At 31.4% G+C, this 20,652-nt stretch overlaps 1 protein-coding gene across 1 annotated transcript; it reads left to right on the top strand.

The window, feature by feature from the left end:
• Window positions 1-61: 61 nt before the first annotated feature.
• Window positions 62-11,976, top strand: LOC134719742 (leucine-rich melanocyte differentiation-associated protein-like). The gene is made up of 7 exons (XM_063582704.1): window positions 62-107; window positions 3,403-3,498; window positions 5,601-5,681; window positions 6,265-6,403; window positions 6,940-7,060; window positions 8,697-8,796; window positions 11,128-11,976. Exons 2-7 carry the CDS (start codon window positions 3,460-3,462, stop codon window positions 11,263-11,265), a joined length of 618 nt encoding a protein of 205 aa, XP_063438774.1. The 5' UTR covers window positions 62-107; window positions 3,403-3,459; the 3' UTR covers window positions 11,266-11,976.
• Window positions 11,977-20,652: the final 8,676 nt, after the last annotated feature.

The following is a 20,652-nucleotide window of genomic DNA, read 5'->3' as shown; positions in this document are numbered from 1 at the left end:
GACAGCTTAACTTGACAGGCAATCATTGAAATTAAGTTGATTGACACAGTAAATAATAAATCACTAAATCTATTCAAATATTGTTTACGCAACAATTAACACCTTAAGTACGTAAATTCTTTGATAATTAGAAGCTTTAAAAATAGCGCTAGATATATATAGTGGTTTGAATTACAGCAAATACAGTAGCTATTTTGCCGGCTCTGATAAAAATATCTGAAAAAAATAGCATATTTGTATATTATATTAGTAATGACTTCTTTGCCTATGTCATCTTCATTAATGACCTACCTGCAGCAGTAACATCAAAAACACGCTTGTTTGCAGATGATTGTATCTTATACAGAAACATAACAAACCAACAAGATTGTACCATACTACAAAACGATCTAAACTGCCTAGCCAATTGGGAAAAAACTTGGGGTATGCAATTCCATCCTGAAAAATGCAACTCCCTCACTGTAACAAGATCACAGTCACCATTCAAACATGATTATGTATTAAAAGGCCACATCTTAGAATCCGTCAGCACTGCAAAATATCTTGGTATCACCCTTTCTCACAACATGTCTTGGGATACACACATAAATGATATTACTTCAAAAGCAAATAAGATCTTAGGCTTTCTAAAAAGAAACTTGAAAATAAACCAGGAAGAAACTTAAAGTTTGGCATACAAATCCATGGTACGTTCTAATTTAGAATACTGCTCTTCAGTTTGGTCACCTCACACCCAAAAACAAAAAAAAAACATTGAAAAAGTACAAAGAAGGGCAGCACGCTATGTCACCAACAGATACCACAACACCAGTAGTGTTACTTCCATGATTGACCATCTTCAATGGAAGTCACTTGAAACTCGCAGAAACATCAATCGAGTCACTATGCTTTACAAAATCTCTCACCATCTCATTGCAGTAGACCCAAACCTTTACCTTTTACCACAGCCAGTCAAAAACACCAGATTCACTAATCCATTATACAATACCAGACATTTAGCACAAGAACAGACTATTTCAAGTACAGCTTTTTTCCATTCACTGTTGTACTGTGGAACTCACTCCCACAAAACATCATCAGCGTTAACTCCCTGGATCAGTTTAAAATACTGATCCAGAGTCAGTATATTTAGATATCTAACCTGTTTGTAAATAATGTAAATGCGTTAATTTTTGTTTTGTTTTTGCACAAAATTATTTTTGAATTATTGCACAAAATTAGTTATTATATTTTATTAAGTGTCTGTTCGCGATGCGCCGACGTATAGTCATCAATGTGCTGATGGATTGTCGTATGATGTAGATGTAGATGTAGAAGTAGATGTCTATGATTAATTTAGTTAGTTATTTTGATGATTCATTCTTAAGAAATTGAAATAAATGATTTTAAAATTTATACATTCATGACATTTATAATACCAATTAAGGACGTATAACTAACAATCTAATAGTAAACTTTTATAAAAAGAATCAAATTATCATATGATTATCACTCAAATCGTTAAAATAAGATAATTATATTATTGTTTATGAGATACATATAATTGTTTAATACCTTTATTAGAATTTGGAGTAATAGTATGTAAGTTTTGTTGGAAATGTACATGAATGAATTAATAATTACATGAATTACCATGATTACACACCAACATGACCAATGAAATAAACATGCATGAATAGGTATTATTAATTATGTATTTATGTAATTCGATTTATTATTTACAAAGAGGGTAGCTTTAGCTAGTAAAATATTCATGTCTCCCCTGAAAATAAGGTATTAGTGATGCGTAATTTTATGGATATGTCAAAATGGGGTTCATGTAAGCTCACAATCTGTGAATCTGCCTTTTAACCCTTTTGCAGCACAATGCACAGGGCGGATGTATCCTTCAGGATGTTTGCACCTGTCCTAAGTCAGGAATCTGATCATGCTGATGTACAATAGTTGTCTTTTGTTTATGTAATTTATATGTGTTTCTCGTTTCTTGTTTTTTATAAAGATTAGATTGTTGGTTTTCCTGTTTGAATGGTTTTACACTAGTAATTTTGGGGCCCTTTATAGCTTTTTGTTTCGGAGTGTCAGCCAAGGCTCTGTGTAATGAATGCTGTACATTGACCTGACCTCTAATGGTTTACTTTTATAAATTGTTATTTGGATGGAGAGTTGTCTCATTGGCACTCACACCACATCTTCCTATATCCATGATACATGTATCTATTGACAAAAAAAACATGATATCAGAATAAAAAAATATCGAAATTACAGACAATGACAGAAGTCAGTTAAATTTAAAAAACGTTAAAAATTTTTGCTGAAATTTTTGTACCCTCGAGCCTCCTTAGGGACATCAATATTGTAAAATTTATTGTTGTTGTTCAGAAAAAAAAGAAGGTATTGACTATTCAAATGATCCCAGCATTTAATCATTAATATTATCGGACATTGATTCCTCTCTGCTTTTAATATGAAATCTGTTTTAAGATAACTAGTTTTCTTATACAACTTATGAATAGATAATATATATCAGCCTTCACACTTAACTTTTGAGTTCAGAAGCCAGATGCTCAATTTTTTGAAAATTTTATTTGGATACTTTTGGCTTGTACAATGTTGTATATAGAGAAGAATTTTACAAGCTACTGCCTTGGACTTGGGGTTAAGCATGAAGACTGATAATCATGATAATATATAATAGAACTATCATTGCATAAAAAGTTGTTTTGATCTATTGCTATATGCATATGTATGCACAAATATATACTTCCACTTTAGTCTTATATCCTGCATTTTATGTTTCAAAATATCTCCCACCAATTCCACCCCCCCCCCTCAAAAGAAAGAAAATTTTCATTTTCAATTAAAATTTAGAAAAACACATAGTTTGACTTTTTATAATACAAGTATTCTTATAAATTGATTATAATTTTCAAAAATCCATACACTATCAGGTCACAGCTAGATGCAAACAAACAAAACAAACAAAAATCAGTTTATTACAATGTACATGTACCATGTTTTTAATATCCTTTAATTTGCGTTTTTGATAAAATCATAAAAAATGCTAAAGAATTGAAATAGCCATCTCAAAATCATGCATTTAAAACTAAAATCTGGAAAATCAAAATCATGTTTAATTTATAATATGAGGGGGTACAAAGTGGTCCTGATCCTAAAATCTAGGGCTTAAAAACACGAAATCCTAAGGTCCTGAATTTAAAGAAATTTAGATCCCGTCATCCCAAAATTTGATAAAGAATTCCTGGATGCCGAAAGGATCAATCCAAAAATCATGAGCTTAAAAACATCCTATACGAAAAAAGGTACTTCCCCCCTAACAGCAATGTCCATGATGTTTGTTTTATATCAGTATATTCTACAATCATTTTCCCCAATTTATTTCAGATGAAAATTGAAAATGTTTCTGATGGTTGTGATGAATGAACATATGGATTGAATAAAATGAAGATGTCAGAAAAAAGAACCAGTTTAGCATACCAGGTATGTTTTTAGATGGATAGCAGTCTTGAATTTAAAAAAATAGAGGTAGTATGATTGCCAATGTGACAACTCACCAACAGAGACCAAATGACACAGAAGATGTCAACACAAGCTTGTTTGTAATTCCCTTATACATTTGTATGTTTATCAATTTTTCTGGATTTTTCTCTATATTGCTATAATTGACTTGATATACGTCATTGTTGTGTACACAAGGTACCGTATGCTGAATTTCGAAGGTAAATCATGAATTTTAATGTTCAACAAATTGTAAATTTTCTGTTGGCTTTGGCAAAACCATGAAATTAAATATCCACGAAAGTGTCAGTTTCCCTCAATCCACGAAAATTGATACCAACAAAAATAAATGAATCCACATTAATTTCTTATACAATGAAACACAACTTTTTTACTCAACTGCTAAAAAACGATTACTCTGAGTCATGACTAATTGAATCTCAAGGAATACATTAAAGTTAAAAAAAACAGAAAAAAAAACAGTTTTTACGTCTAGATGAAAAAATGTTGAGAATGAATTTAACATTTTCATCAAGACTAAATTCTTCAAATATCATAAAAGTTTAAGACAATTTTGTGTGAAATCTATTTTAATCTGACAACAAATTATAATATGAGGCAGGCATTACCTGTGAAAGGGGACGAAGTCTGTATGAATTGATTATTTAAAATGTTTGTCTCTAATATTTAATTAACTGTGCATTTGTATTCAGATATCGCAGATCAAATTTATTCGTTCATTGTGTAATCATACGTTGTTTGATTGAGTTAAGTCTGCCAATTGATATTTTATCGTATGTTTTTCTATGTTGTGATGTTATGCTATTGTTTCAGAAAAAAGGAGAAGGTTTGGATCCATTAAAACGTTTAATCCCGCTGCAAATGTTTGCACCTGTCCTAAGTCAGGAATCTGATGTACAGTAGTTGTCGTTTGTTTATGTAATATATACGTGTTTCTCGTTTCTCGTTTTGTTTATATAGATTAGACCGTTGGTTTTCCCGTTTGAATGGTTTTACACTAGTAATTTTGGGGCCCTTTAAAGCTTGTTGTTCGGTGTGAGCCAAGGCTCCGTGTTGAAGGCCGTACTTTAACCTATAATGGTTTACTTTTTAAATTGTTATTTGGATGGAGAGTTGTCTCATTGGCACTCACACCACATCTTCCTATATCTATATAATTTAACTTCCAAAAAGAAATGGAATATTTTAACGTTTTTGATTTTGCAATGGTTCTGTTGTTAGGCATTTTAAAAAAAAAATCCACCGTAAAAGGGGGCTTTGTTCCTTTATGATTAGCGATAGTAAAATAGTGTAATTTTTCAAGTAACTTAACTCAAGGTTTGGATCCATTAAAACGTTTAATCCCGCTGCAAATGTTTGCACCTGTCCTAAGTCAGGAATCTGATGTACAGTAGTTGTCGTTTGTTTATGTAATATATACGTGTTTCTCGTTTCTCGTTTTGTTTATATAGATTAGACCGTTGGTTTTCCCGTTTGAATGGTTTTACACTAGTAATTTTGGGGCCCTTTAAAGCTTGTTGTTCGGTGTGAGCCAAGGCTCCGTGTTGAAGGCCGTACTTTAACCTATAATGGTTTACTTTTTAAATTGTTATTTGGATGGAGAGTTGTCTCATTGGCACTCACACCACATCTTCCTATATCTATATAATTTAACTTCCAAAAAGAAATGGAATATTTTAACGTTTTTGATTTTGCAATGGTTCTGTTGTTAGGCATTTTAAAAAAAAAATCCACCGTAAAAGGGGGCTTTGTTCCTTTATGATTAGCGATAGTAAAATAGTGTAATTTTTCAAGTAACTTATAAAAAATTCCTGTATCAAAATATAAAAAAGAAGATGTGGTATGATTGCCAATGAGACAACTATCCACAAAAGACCAAAATGACACAAACATTAACAACTTTAGGTCACCGTACGGCCTTCAACAATGAGCAAAGCCCATACCACATAGTCAGCTATAAAAGGCCCAGATAAGACAATGTAAAACAATTCTCACGAGAAAAACTAACGGCCTTATTTATATAAGGACATTTCTATATGCCAATATTTTTACTATTTTTTCAGAGTCTAACAGAAATTCCAGTACAGTTGATAAAACAAGGATCTGATATAGAAGAACTTGATCTGACACACAACAAGATCTCATATCCTTTGACTGAACACCTAAAATAGCTACAGTGAAACCTGGCTGAACCGAATCCGGAATAAACCGAGAACCTGTATAAACCAAACATGTTCTTAAGCACGGTTATATCAAATTGTATGCGTTGTGAACCTGATAAAAAGGAACATCTGCCAAAACCGGACAAAATCTAAAGTCCCGAAGAGGTTCTGTTTAAACAGGTTTCACTGTAATAATTTAACTCTCAGAATTTTCTGACTGATTGAAATAAGAATAATTCATGAGTTACCTCCTATTTTTTAAACAAAAATCTGACTTCTATAAAGTCATGAGAATTCATGCAATTTTCCGCTGTATAAACAAAATTATTTTCATATTTTTACTTGTACCAGCAAACAATAATCCTACTTTCAATATTTTTGGGACAATATACCTATATCTAATTCTGACTGTCTGCAGTTACAATTTAAGACTGATTGATTGGACTGCAAAACAATTGAGTAGTCAACATGAGCTGTTTATCTCCTGCATAATGAATTTACCTAGGACTAGGAAATTAAATGTCATTTATAACGAGTTGTACTATAATCCTTTACCTTCAGTACAGATTTACGCTTCCTGATAGATTTTCCCAACTTGACAACACTTATATTAGATCATAATGGAATCAATTCACAGGTCAAATTACCAGAAATGTCTTGCCTTCATACATTATGGGTCAACCATAACAGAATATCTAATCTTGGTAAGTTGAATATCAGATAAAAGTTGTATGTGACAGGCTATTTTTGTTTTACAATTGATTCATTTTTATTCAAGGGATGGACAGTACCGTCTGAAGTCAACTTTCTCTATTAATTCGCTGTGCAGTCTTCAATAATGAACAAGAGTTAGGCCTTATATATATGCTATAAAAGGATGGTCATTAAAAAAAAACCTGAGAAAACACATGACCAGATTTATATTCACATATTTAATTGATTGAAAAAGTTTTATTTTTAATTCATGGAAATCTGTCCAAATTGTAAAGCTTCTTATAGCAAGCAGAATCAGGGTAGGAATGCCCTTTATCGAAATGTGTTCAACATACTTTTAAGCTACCTTCAGTGTCAAATAAGCTCTGAATTTTAATCATCATTCATAAAATTTATTGTTGTTATTAGTGTTCAGGCTAAATGAAGTAAAAAATTAGATATTAACATTGTTATAAAAAATATTAATTGTCTTTCATCATGTTGGATACCCCATCACTACCCTCATTATATTGTTTATATTGTACAGGTACATTTATTTCAACTCTCAGTAAAAACTGTCCTAAAATGAAGATTTTATCAATGATGAATAATGAGGCAGCACCTAGCTATTTTAATGGTGGAACATATCAACAATTTATAGATTATAGGTAAGAAAAAGCATAGAGTTATCTCCAATTATATAGAAAAGAACAGAGAATGGATATAAGGAATGTGTCAAAGAGACAATAACCCAACCAAAGAGCCAAAGTCCACCAATGCATCTTTGAGGCATTGAGAAAATCCTTCACCACACTTCATCTAGACCCTTAACACTAATGTATACTAGTCCAGGGAAATGGATGCCATGCTTAACTTAATAAAAAACTACCTTGACCAAAAACTGTAACCTGAAGCGCGACAAACAGATCGAAAAATGTACGAATGAAAGGACGACAAACTATAAAATGGACACACACACCAAAAACATAATGACAATAAATGGGGCATGAAAAAAGAAGAAGAAGTGTTCCAAGTCAACAAAACATAAGTAATATGTTTGATACTGAAAAGTGTTATCAATATAAGTCTATTTTACAAAGATCACCTGGGAGTTGTCTTCATTTGAATAGGGGTAATAAGATGTAAGGCCAAGGGTAAACTTTAGAGATTTGCTTGTAGTTTCAAAATCTATTAGATTATTAGGCCAGGATTTTTTAATTTGTTGGTTTACGGATCCGCCGACCCGATTTTGCCGATTTCCAGAATAAAATTAAAATTGACTTTTCATGCTTTTTTTATTCCCGCCAACCCAAACAAATGCATTATCCCTGAAAAATAATTAAAATATCCTTTTTTGATGAAATGAAATGTTTTAATCACTAACAGAAGTGATGACACTTTCTGTTGTGAAAAATGAAACTTTCAGTTTACGTTTCTAAAAATAGACAAATCAATTATTAATGACCTTGAAATGTTGTTTGCGCAAATAATTTTGCGGAATGAAACCTGTGTTTAAAACCAGTTACACAATAAGTTCGTTTCCTTTATTTGTCAACAGTCCGTAAGATGCCGGTTCTCATAGAAATAGACCTGTCCAAATGTGGACAGGTGGAAGTTCAAGACATGGAGTTAAAGTACTGAATTTTATCAAATCATTTGAAATTTTCTTGTTTTCATAGATGATAAAAAAAAATATCGTCCATTTGGATAAAAACGGGAATGCATGACAAAGATTATTTAACCCGATATTCTTGTTTTTCCAGTGGACGAGTCTATTACGTTTTTGACACGTGTGTTGAAACTTATTTTCGTAGGACGTTTTTACATTTTTGTCTTTATCAGTTTTCGTCCTTATCATTATTCACCAAGTTAAAAATTAAGAGCTACTGACGTTAATCTCTTTTTCTTGTCTGTGAAATGACGATTTAATTTCATCTTTGTCCGTGCACCCCTTTTTTACGGGAAATTATTAGACAATGTCATGCGATGTTTAATACAGCTGAGCAATAATATTTCATCCAACTAAAATTTAAAAATGATGCCAAAATAGTATGACAAACATATTATTAGAAAGGCGAAATATTTATTTTGCATATCAGTTTTATGTCTCGAGAGATCTTTTTTTTTTCTTTTGTTTTGCAGACCGACCGACCCGACTATTTCATGGAGAAAATCTGTAAACCAACAAATTAAAAAACCGTGGCCTTATTAAATTAAACAAGAAAGACTGCAAAATTGTTTAATTTTTAGAAATTCAATTATCTGTGCTATTTTTAAATATTCATTAACCTGTTATATTTTTAGATATTATGTTATAAGCCAGTTGCCTAGGTTAGAGATTTTAGATGACAAGAAAATAGAGCCAAATGAAAGAGAAGAGGCACTGAGAATATATAGGCGATCTGTAAGTACAAACATTCAATAAATTGAATTAAAACTTAGTTATGTCTTATATTAGACAAGCTGTAAGGGGTGGGTCTTTTCACCACCCAACACCACCGCACACCACCGAACACTGCCGAACACCCCAAAACACATCAATCACTAAGAAAATCAGTGATTTTATACAATTAAACGATAAAATCAATCAAATTACATATAATTTAACAATTTGTTTTATTTTTATGTGCATCATTTTTCTGAGAATGTCGATAATCAATATAATCAATATACAGAAAACCTTCTCCGGATTCATCACTATTTTCCAGTTTACATTGTGTGTGAAGAATCATTTGACATCTGTTACCTTGGACTTTCATACTTATATATATTAAATATTTTAATTTTGTTCATGATTTTAACATTGTCTCTTTTCTTATTATTGGTATAACTATTTTATAAAAGAAGAAGTAAAAATTAAAAAAAAATATTTGAGGTGTCCAGTGGTGAATGTTTGAGTTAATATTATAGACTCTCTTTGTCTGTTCGATGTTGATATTTGGTCTCTTTATCTTAAAATTTGTAGAATTGATAACTTAAATATTATATATAGGTCACATTTATAACAAAAAAAGATGTAAAAATCAGTTTTTGGTTTGTTTGGTGGTATTCAGCGGTGTGCGGTGGTGTTCGGTGGTAAAAAGACCTACCGAGCTGTAAGTACAGTCAATTGATTGACTAGCTACAGTATGTTATAACAAAAGAGGGGCGAAAGATACCTGAGGGACAGCCAACAAGCTGTGATTGCAAATAAAAACTTATGTATCTTATATCAAACAATATGGGAGTAAAGTCAGTCAAAAACTAATTTTAAACTCAGTGATAGCATGTTGTATCTTAAACAAACAGGCTGTAAGTACAGTCTGAAAAGACAAAGTAAATACATTTATCAACTCAGTTGTGAAATATTGTATCTTATTAAAGACAAGCTGTGAATACACCAAGTCGACGAAATGATTAAAAACTCAGTTGTGACATATTGTATCATATAAAAGACAAGCTGTGAATACACCAAGTCGACGAAATGATTAAAAACTCAGTTATGCCATGTTGTACCTTATATAAAAATAACTGTAAGTATAGTCAGTACACAAATTAATTTAAAACTCAGTTATTTAAGACTTTCTGTGAGTACAATCAGTTATCTCAAACTCAATGATGGCAAAACTTATTTAAAACCCAGTTGTGACATGTTTTTTCTTATATTTATGGCTGACTGTGATTACATGTAGTCCATGAAATGGTTTAAAACCCAGATTTGATATGTTTTATCTTATATTAGACTGACTGTGAGTACACTTAGTCCCAGAAATGATTTTAAAAGTCAGTTATAACAGGTTTTATTGTATATAAGACTGACTGTGAGTACACTAAGTAAAATTGAGAATGGAAATGGGGAATGTGTCAAAGAGACAACAACCCGACCAAATAAAAAACAGCAGAAGGTCACCAACAGGTCTTCAAGTCCATGAAATTATTATTATTATCATTATTTACAGTGTTAATATAGCGCTTATCTACATACACATCTCCTCTAAGCGCTTTACAGTGCATAAAAAACAATGATAAGTACATGTATATAAATAAAAAAAATAAAAAATCTATATGTCAATATTTCAATTGAATCAAAATAGATACCATAAAAAATACTCAATATATGAACCTAAAAAATTATTCATCAAAAATAATTTCGATATCTAGATAAATTTTGAAAAAAAGTTAAAAGATTTAAAGCTCAGGTGTGACATTTATTATAAGTTTTGAGCACACTATCCACAAATTGATTTAGATATCAGTTGTGACATGTTGTGAGTACACTAAGTTTGAACTCAGTTATAAATACAAGCTGTCAATACACTCATGAAGTCCACAAAATGATTAAAAAAATAGTTATGACATATTGTATCTTATAAAAGACATGCTTTGAGTGCAGTTACTCCTTTTAAAAATGTTTTAAAACTCAGTTTGGACATGTTGTATCTTATATTAAAGAAGCTGTAAATACAGTCAATTGTTTAGACTAGATGTGAGTACAGTCTGTTAAAACAAGCTATGTGTACAGTCTACTATAACAAGCAGTGATTACAAATTGATTACATGTATCTTATAAATAATGTAAGCTGTGAGTAAAGTCAGTCCAAAAAATGATTTTAACCTCAGTTCTGCCATGTTGTATCGTATATTAGACATACTGTGAGTACAGTCATCTATAACATACTTTTTAATTCAATGACCTCTCATTTAAAATAACTTGTATGTACAGTCAGTCCAAAAAATGATTGAAACTTTTTTCCAGGTCTCAAAACCAAAAAGGAAACAATCCCTAAAGAAAAGAGCAAGCATGGAAAATTTGGGACAATCAAACCTAGAAAATGGTGAACATTCAAACATGGATAGAGTTGATGAAAGGACTACTTTGGAGGATACTCAATAGCATATTTTCATTTGTTCATGAGTTTGTGTTAAAAAAATTATTTTTGTGTCTAAGATGCTGTCATATTGACAAGCGCTTCTTTTATTCTTAGCATTTGTGTAAATCAATTGTCTGTATTTTTACTGCTGTATGACAGCATACATGTATTTATACTGCAATTGGCCAAGTGTTGTACAAATTACATGCATACACATAATTTTCTACTTTATTTGTACTTGTACAAGTATAGTCTCATGTGTTATATCCTGCTTTTATGTTAAGAAAATGATAATGTGATTTTTTTTACAGTAGCAATCAATTTTGTGGTGCTTTTTAAGGTTATGTATTTAAACTATTGCCTGTGGTGATTTCTATGAAAAATAAGAGAAAAACTTCTTTGATTTGAACAACTAACTTTGAATTGTAGGATAAAAACAATACATGCATTGTTGGAAATGTAAAATAAATTTCTATTGCTGCAAAACATGAGAAAAGATCGGTTTGCCTTGTTTTTCATCCAGTTTCTAAAAGCATAATTTTATGTTTTCAGACGTTGTACATATATTGTATATTTATATAAATGTAAAAGTGTTCTTTTTGACAGCTCAACCATGTCATGAGGAAGAAAAATATACTTTTCATAATATAAGCTTTCAGCTATAAAATATAGTTAATTAAACATAAATTTCTCTTCCATGTACATCTCATGAATCTTTTAGGAGTTAATTCCCCTAGTATCACTATTAAGATGAATTATATTGTTATAATGTAATCAAATATGTTTTTGACATTTATATTGTAAGTTTTTTTTTATAATACAGTTTATCAACTCACTGTGTGGGTTACAATTACGTGGGTTACTATTACAGACAGTAAATTATGAGTGATGTTTTTGTATTGATTACTGCATAGTTGGATGTTTTGTAAAAATACAACCTCACTTTAAAATTGTCATAGTATTAATTAAAAGTAGCATTTCTGACATCACAAATAATTGGTCTCACATTTTTTGTTCATTGTTCAACAATATCATAGATGTATGCACACAAACATTCATGTACTTACAGTATTTTTTATGGTAGTCATTTTGTTTACACAAGATATTTATATATGTGCTATGCATGTTTTTGCATTATTTGTTATATTGTCATATCATTCCATGTTAAAATCAGTTAAGTTATCAACAATTGTCTCAAAACTTTTTATAACTACAACTGCAACTGTGAATATCAATTATTAATGAACTCAAAGGGTGGAGAGTGGGGGATGTGGGTGGCAGAGTGGTCTAAAAATTTCAACTACTGAATCACTAGCCTATCTGTCATAAGAATATGAGTTGGAGATTGGCACTACAAGGTATGTTTGTCACCAATCTTGATTGACTAGGATTGTCAGTTTTCCTTCCAAAAAAAGGCAACAATAGTGTACCTCTGATCAGAAGTCATTAATCGATTGAGAGAAAACAAATCTGCATTACAAATTTAAACTCACATCAGCTATAAAAGGAAAGCATTGGAAGTGGTTCCGTCTTTCCCACTCAACCATTAAAACTGACAGCTCCAATATAGCAAGTAGAATGAAAGTCAAACATTCATAGATTGAAAACAGTTCCAAATGAGTGATGTTTTTTCATATTTTTTGTCAATAAGAAATATCTTCTAATTCTTTAAAAAAAAAGCACAGACAAAAGAGAATGAAAGTTATCTCCTCCTAGCAAGCATCACCAGCCATACGACTCCAAAGAGAGTTAAAATGAGTCATACTAAAATAGGGTAAATTAAGTTTATTCATTTATCATCCATATTTTAACTTGATTATGCTTTTTATTTTAAAATTATTTTAAATTACTGAATACACATATTAAAAAAAAAAGATTGAGAGGATATGACAGTTCTTGTCCATTCGTTTCTGATGCGTTTTGTTATTTGATTTTGCCATGTGATTATGGACTTTCCGAATTGATTTTCCTCTAAGACAGTAGTCTAAGTTCAGTATTTTTGTGATTTTACCCTTTGCAACATACAAAAGTTTGGAAACATTTATTTCAAAGATGTTTAATATGGCTGGAGTAAATCGATCATTGAGAGGCTTAATAATTGCTTAACAATGGAATGTGATCAATACATTCAGCTGACTTTTACAGTTATCTCCCTGTAGTGTTATTCAAGATATTTAAAAAGGTATTAATTGTTACTTATGAATGCTTGTATAAAAAAAAAATCAGATTTCTAAAACTTATATAAAATTCTACTTTTTATTGACACTAAATAAAAAAATCTTTTATAATTTAAAAAGAATTTCCACTATTTAGAATAAATTATTTTCAGTCTTAAAGGGGCACTAGCTGTCAAATTCCTGTTCACCAGTTTTATTCAAATTCTCATATTTGATTTATAACAATGTAAACAATTATTCAAACTATTGAAAGTCTAAAATAAACAGTTAACAGGGCACAGGCATGAACATATATAGCTTGGTTTCGTGTGAATTTTAGTCTAGATGCCATCTAATTAATTTCATTTTACAGATGAAAAATAAATATTTATCATCATTTTTACCTGCATAAGAGTGATTTGTTTCACTTTCAATGTTGACCAGTCAGGTTGTTGTCTCTTTGACACATTCCCCATTTCCATTCTCAATTTTATTTCCGTTAAAAACTTTTACACATACAATTCACGTGTTATTCATCTCAAGCTAAGGGGTTAAATTGAGGTTCATATGAATATGGATTCAAAGAGGTCGAATTATTCACTTGCAAGTGATAATTCATAATCAATGTTTTTTTAGCTTACATTGACAAAGTTGAACCATACTGGCTGCTTAAAGCGAATTATTATTTCACTATTTTGCATTTCATTAAAGATTGAGCAAGGAAAATAATATATTAGATTTTTGTCTAGCCTTTGACTTTAGTTGAAAAAGCGAGACTAAGCGATACTATTCTGTTGTTGTCTGTGTCATCTGCGGCATCCACATCATAAGATAGTATCCAGAAGTGAATTTTGTAAAAAGATAACTCCATTTTTTTCTGTATTTTACTTTTAAATGGAATTAGATTTTCTTCCAGTTAACATCATATACAGTCTGCAGTTAAAGTTTTCAAAATATTTAAGATTCATTAACTGTCCTAGATTTTTTACCAAACTTGGACAGAAGCTTCTCACGTCCATAAGATAGTATCAAGAGGAATATTTTTATTGATATTTTTCCTCATTTTTGTTGAACCTGCAATTTACAGCAAAAGTAGCCAAAACACTGGGATACTCGGAACCCTTACACATTTTTTTATATATCTAGTAGCTAATGCCCCTTTAATCATGTCAAATCTATTATGTAATATTATGTTATGTTTGATGTTTTATGCAAATTGTTATTCATTTATTCATGTTATTGTTATTTATTATGACATATAAATTATCATGTGTCTTGTTGTTTTGAAGAGCTAAGGTGCATGACTTCAAGCTGTTACAATGCTTTTCAGCTTTGATTATAAGGATACTGACGAATGTTTTACTCTGATATGTTGTAGCATGTCTAGCTACTTAGTAGCAATTCAATAATTTTACCAGCCTCTGAGTATATTCATTTTGATGTTTTTAAAATATGCACAAAAAAGACTTATTAAAGAATTACTTTTTTTTACGTTTTTGAATGATTATTCTGCATATACAGGTCCCAAGACATGTTATAGATATTGAAATGGTATTACTCGATTTATTTCACTTGACTGGGCGGAGTTTAACCAATTTGCTCACCATAAACCAATCCATTTATAGATAAGTGTTTTAGGATAAACTCATCAATGAAGTGTCCAGTAATTGCTTTTTAAATTCCTTTGATGACACTGATAGGTGATTAGAAATCAGTAATTATTCTAAAGACAATCATCCTTATCATACACATCTTCAAAGAGATTGTTCTTATGCAAATAAAATGCAAGTTCCTCCCGATCAGTTGATTTAACATGGGCATGATGGGTAAAAAGTAATTGACCATGTAACTTAAGGGTGTTCTCTACCCAGTTTCAAAATAAATAGCTTTCGATAACACTAGTATATATTGATAGGGCATTAATTGAGGAATCAAAAAAGCGAAAAAAATATAGAGGTCAATGTGTTTGTTAGAGATATTAACCATTGAAATTTTGGCGGGAAAAGATTCTCTCTTGATTTTTCATAGCTTTATCATTGACCAGTTCAAGTTCTCAAAAACTATAAATAAGATTTTATAAGACTTTTACGAGTAGCTTATAATTATACATGTCAAAGATTTATAAAAAGAAAAAATGGAGGTTCATGGGCAAAATTTTTCAAGTCATTCAAATGGATAAAACCAGAGGATTTCGAAGATCTGACAAAAACTTCCAAAACATGACAAGCAAACATCCTTAAAAGAGGGTTATAGATTTGTCTTTAAAAAACATTCTGATCCCAAATTTGATGACAAAAAGTTATTGTGGTCAGGCAGATAACAAAACAATTATTCTGAAATCCAGATTCCCCGAATACCTTATAGACCCTGAAGCTGTTCACTTACTGATTTTGATACTGACAGTTAACATTAAAAAGAGAGGTTAAAATAGAATCATCATAGATACCAGGTTTAAAATTTAATATCTATACCAGATGCGCGTTTCATCTGCAAAAGACTCCTCAGTGATGCTTGAATTAAAAAAATGTTTAAAAGACCAAATACAGTACAAAGTTGTAAAGCATTGAGAACCGAAAATTGTTAAACGTTTTGCCAATACGACTAAGGTAATCTATTCCTGAGCTAGAAAAGCCTTAGATTTTCAAAAATCAAAGATACCAGATGGACATTCAATCTCATATGTGACTAATAAAATAACAATACTATCATCCACGGCTGAAAAAGAATAAAGTTCCAACAGAGAAAATAGTACAAAACACAACATGGAAAACTAAAGGCTGTCATTGTAAAGTGATGTTCCAAGGTGCTCTAGAAGGGTAAGCAGATTCTGCTTCACAAGTGGAACTCAGTGTTGCTCATGTGATACATTGCTGAAATCTTCATGAAATTTTGTATACATATAACATTGAGACTATTTTTTCATTGTTTTTCTTTTGTTTTTCTTTTTTTCTTCTTTGCTGCCAATATTTAGTTTTATAAAAAAAAAATGAGACAACTAGCCACAAAAGACCAAAGTGACACAAACATTAACCACTATAGTTCACCGTACGGCCTTCAACAATGAGAAAAGCCCATGCCGCATAGTCAGCTATAAATGGCCCCGATTAGACAATGAAAAACAATTAAAACGAGAATACTTACGGCCTTATTAATGTAAAATAATGAATGAAAAACACTTATGTAACACATAAACAAACGACAACCACTGAATAACTGGCTCCTGACTTGGGACAGGCACATACATAAATAATGTGGCGGGTTTTAGTTAGGTTTGAATAGATATAGAAGGATGGGGTTTGAGTGCCAGGAGACAACTCTTGATTCAGGTAAAGTAAACCATTATTAAGATACTGCCTTCAATACGGAGCCTTGACTCACGCCGAACAGCAAGCTATAAACGGCCCGAAAAAATACAAGTGTAAAACCATTCAAAAAGGATTAAAACTAACGTTCTAATATAAATATAAACGAGAAACACATATGAATCACATAAACAGACGACAACCACTGAATTGTCATATTCCTGACATAGGAAGATTGCAACGGAATGTTGCCAAACCTTCCCCCTTTTCTCAAACAACAGTAAAACATTACAATATAGAACGAAACACTGTAAAATATCAATTGGAAGGCCTAGCTCAATAAAAAAAACCTTAGCAACACAAATTAACTCGCAATAAACGAATACATTTGATATGTGATACCATGTAAATACATTGTTATTGAAAATAAGGGACGCATGATTTGGGTAAGATATACCTTTTTTACACCTTCATAGAATTTGAGGATGTTTGACAAAAGCATGACTAAGAGACAATGTCTCAATATAAGTCATAAAATACATTTCTCATTTTCCATTCTTATTTATAGTTGCACAAAGTTTTATTGGAGGTTTGCATTTTTACAAAGTCTGAGAATCATAGCTAATGTACTTGTTCCATGTTTTTTATCTGTTTGGCTCTGATAGAATAAAAGTATCTGATATACCCGTATGTTGGAAGGAAGATGACCAGCCTAAGTTATCAATAATGTGTTTCTCCATGAACTTTGAAACCTGGAAATAACCTGTTTCTTTTAGTATTTATTTTTGGAATTCGTATAATACTGAAAATATTCTTTAGACCTTATGTTACTAACATAGCAATACTTCTACCAATAGACAACGTATGTTTGTCGACTAGCTTACGGCTTGTGTATTTTCTACCGATTTTATCAAACAATAACATTTAGAATGGAAATGGGGAATGTGTCAAAGAGACAACAACCCGGCCATAGAAAAAACAACAGCAGAAGGTGCAAACATGTCACATCAATTCACATTAAAATTGTGGCAATCATAATGACTGCTAATATCTTCTACTTATATGTCAATGCCAGGCGAAACCCAAAGTGTTGGACCGCACTTGATATAATATAAAAAAGAAGATGTGGTATGATTGCCAATGAGAAAACTACCCACAAAAAGACCAAAATGACACAAACATTAACAACTATAGATGACCGTACGGCCTTCAACAATGAGCAAAGCCCATATTGCATAGTCAGCTATAAAAGGCCAAGACAATGTAAAACAATTCAAACGAGAAAAGTAACGGCCTTATTTATGTAAAATGAACGAAAAACAAATATGTAACACATAATCAAACGACAACCACTGAATTACAGGCTCCTGACTTGGGACAGGCAAATACATAAATACTGTGGCGGGGTTAAACATGTTAGTGGGATCCCAACCCTCCCCAAAGCTGGGACAGTGGCATAACAGTATAACATAAGAACAAACTATAAAAATCAGTTGAAAAAGGCTAAACTCATCAGATGGACAAAAAATACAAGTGGACTTGGCCGGGTACTTATACATCCCGACACAAAAAGACACAATGAACAGATATCAGAGTACTCGCAGTTATCTGACAGCTAGTTCAAAGCCATTAACAACTAATAAGAAAAACCATGCCTCTAAGATAAGAATATTAAAAAATATTATAGAAAAAAATTATATGCAAAAAATCTGCTATCAGTCAAAAGACTGCGGCTAAATGAAATGAAAATAATCTTAAGAAAAAAATGAGTCTGAATAAACAAAATCCGATTACGTTTGCATAGCGATACCACCTACAATAACAAAAAAGTATGAACTTTTATACTAATTTGAACATACTTATATATTTTACAAAATATTAAAAAAAAAAGTTTCTTAACGTTCATGTCACTCAAGTAAGGCAGGGCTACTTTCAAAATTAAAAATATACCTTATTGTCAACATCAGTCAATTGCTTACCTTTCCACAGCACCCGAGAGCATTCACAGTTTTTGGTGGGGTTCGTTTTGCTAAGTCTTTAGGTTTCCATATTGTATCTCCTGTACTATTATTTGTCCGTTTTTCCTTTTAGTTTTACAATGACGTTGTCAGTTTAATTTCAATATTTCAATCTATGAGTTTGACTTTCCCTCTGGTACCTTTCGTCCCTCTTTTCAAATCAACTGTGTTTAACAATAGACAAATGTCTTATACTGAAATTGTAATGCTATAAAACCAGGTTCAATCCACCATTTTCTACATTTGAAAATGCCTGTACAAAGTCAGGAGTATGACAGTTGCTGCATGTCACTACGTTAGATGTGTTTTATTTTTGAAATGTCATCGGAGTTCAGTTTTTTTGTGATTTTACTTTTTTCTCATCACTGCGTCAGTTGTCCGTCGTCGTCTGTAAACTATTACAAAAATCTTCTACTCTGAAACTACTATCATCATTTGGGTATCTAATTTAAAAAATGTGTCCAGTGACCCGGCCAACCAACCAAGATGGCCGCCTTGGCTAAAAATAGAACATAGGGGTGAACATGCAGTTTTTGGCCTGTAACTCAAAAAGCCAAAGCATTTTATAGAGCAAATCTGACATGGGGTAAAATTGTTTATCAGGTCAAGATCTATCTGCCGCTGAAATTTTTCAGATATATCGGACAACCCGTTGTTTGGTTGCAGTCCCTGAATTGGTATTTTTAAGGAAATTTTGTCGTTTTTTGTTATTATTTTGAATATTTATGTAGATAGAGATAAACTGTAAACATCAATAATGTTCAGCAAATAAACTCATCATACATACCAGGACTAAATTTAGTATACGCCAGACGCGCGTTTCGTCTACAAAAGACTCATCAGTGACGCTTGAATCCAAAAAAGTTAAAAAGGCCAAATAAAGTACGAAGTTGAAGAGCATTGAGGACCAAAATACGTAAAGTTTTTCCAAATACAGCTAAGATAATCTATGCCTGAGGTAAAGTAAGACATGAAAATAAGTCAACATGATAAAAAAGGTCAATTGACCCCGTAAGAAGTTATTGTCCTTTATAGTCAATTTTTAACAATTTTAATAAAATTTGTATATTTAACATTTTTCATTGAAACTTCTGGGCCAAGTTTATTATAGAAAGAGATAATTGTAGGCAGCAATAATTTTCAGTAAAGTAAGATGTACAAACACATCACCATCACCAAAACACAATGTTGTCATGAATCCATCTGCGTCCTTTGTTTAATATTCACATAGACCAAGGTGAGCAACACCGGCTCTTTAGAGCCTCTAGTTTTGTATGTTGTTACTTCATAAACTTCTTATCATAATAATCGGAGCAAATATAAAATTCAAGGGAACCCTTATAAGATGTCCGAACAATAATAGTAAAAATATATTAAGATGAACAAAATCTGCAGTGTGTTTTTGCAAACATTTAGAAGAGAGATTTGTATAATAAAGTCAACAGTAGTATACCGCTGTAGAAATTCATAAATCGATTGTAAAAAAAAACAAATCCGGGTTACAAACTAAAACTTAAGTCATACATCAAATAGCAATTTCCCTGACTTGTGTACAAGACATTTAAAACATATTGGGATGAACCTGGTTATGTCGCAGCCGAACCTCCCGCTTTTATGGCAATGTTAAATATTACAATTAAATGACAACACTACCTGACAAAACTACAATTCAAACAAATAAAAGAAAACACATGACAGACAAATACACAAATGATCAAAACACTAGAACATTACAACGAGCTGATAGTAATAATAATGTACAGGCAATGGTAACTTGTTTTGCAGTCAAGGTTTTAAAAATGTATGCAGCAGTGGGAAGCAACTAATTAAAATGTTAGGGTAGGTACGTTTTTTATGGGTTTTTGTCTGTACGTTGCGTCTCTGAGAGCAATATTCTGACTTTAACAGTGCTTAAGGAAAAATGACAAAAACAT

The sequence above is a fragment of the Mytilus trossulus genome, chromosome 5 (assembly GCF_036588685.1).
Source record: "Mytilus trossulus isolate FHL-02 chromosome 5, PNRI_Mtr1.1.1.hap1, whole genome shotgun sequence".
NCBI classification, from domain to species: domain Eukaryota; kingdom Metazoa; phylum Mollusca; class Bivalvia; order Mytilida; family Mytilidae; genus Mytilus; species Mytilus trossulus.
Note: the sequence above shows the minus strand (reverse complement) of the source record. Positions and strands in the feature narration are given on the sequence as shown.

Coding starts and splice junctions, on each gene's coding strand:
- LOC134719742 (XM_063582704.1), top strand. CDS start 3,460: ATGAAGATGTCAGAAAAAAGAACCAGTTTAGCATACCAG. Junction 5,682..6,264: donor TGACACACAACAAGATCTCA/TATCCTTTGACT, acceptor ACCTTCAGTACA/GATTTACGCTTCCTGATAGA. Junction 6,404..6,939: donor TAACAGAATATCTAATCTTG/GTAAGTTGAATA, acceptor TATATTGTACAG/GTACATTTATTTCAACTCTC.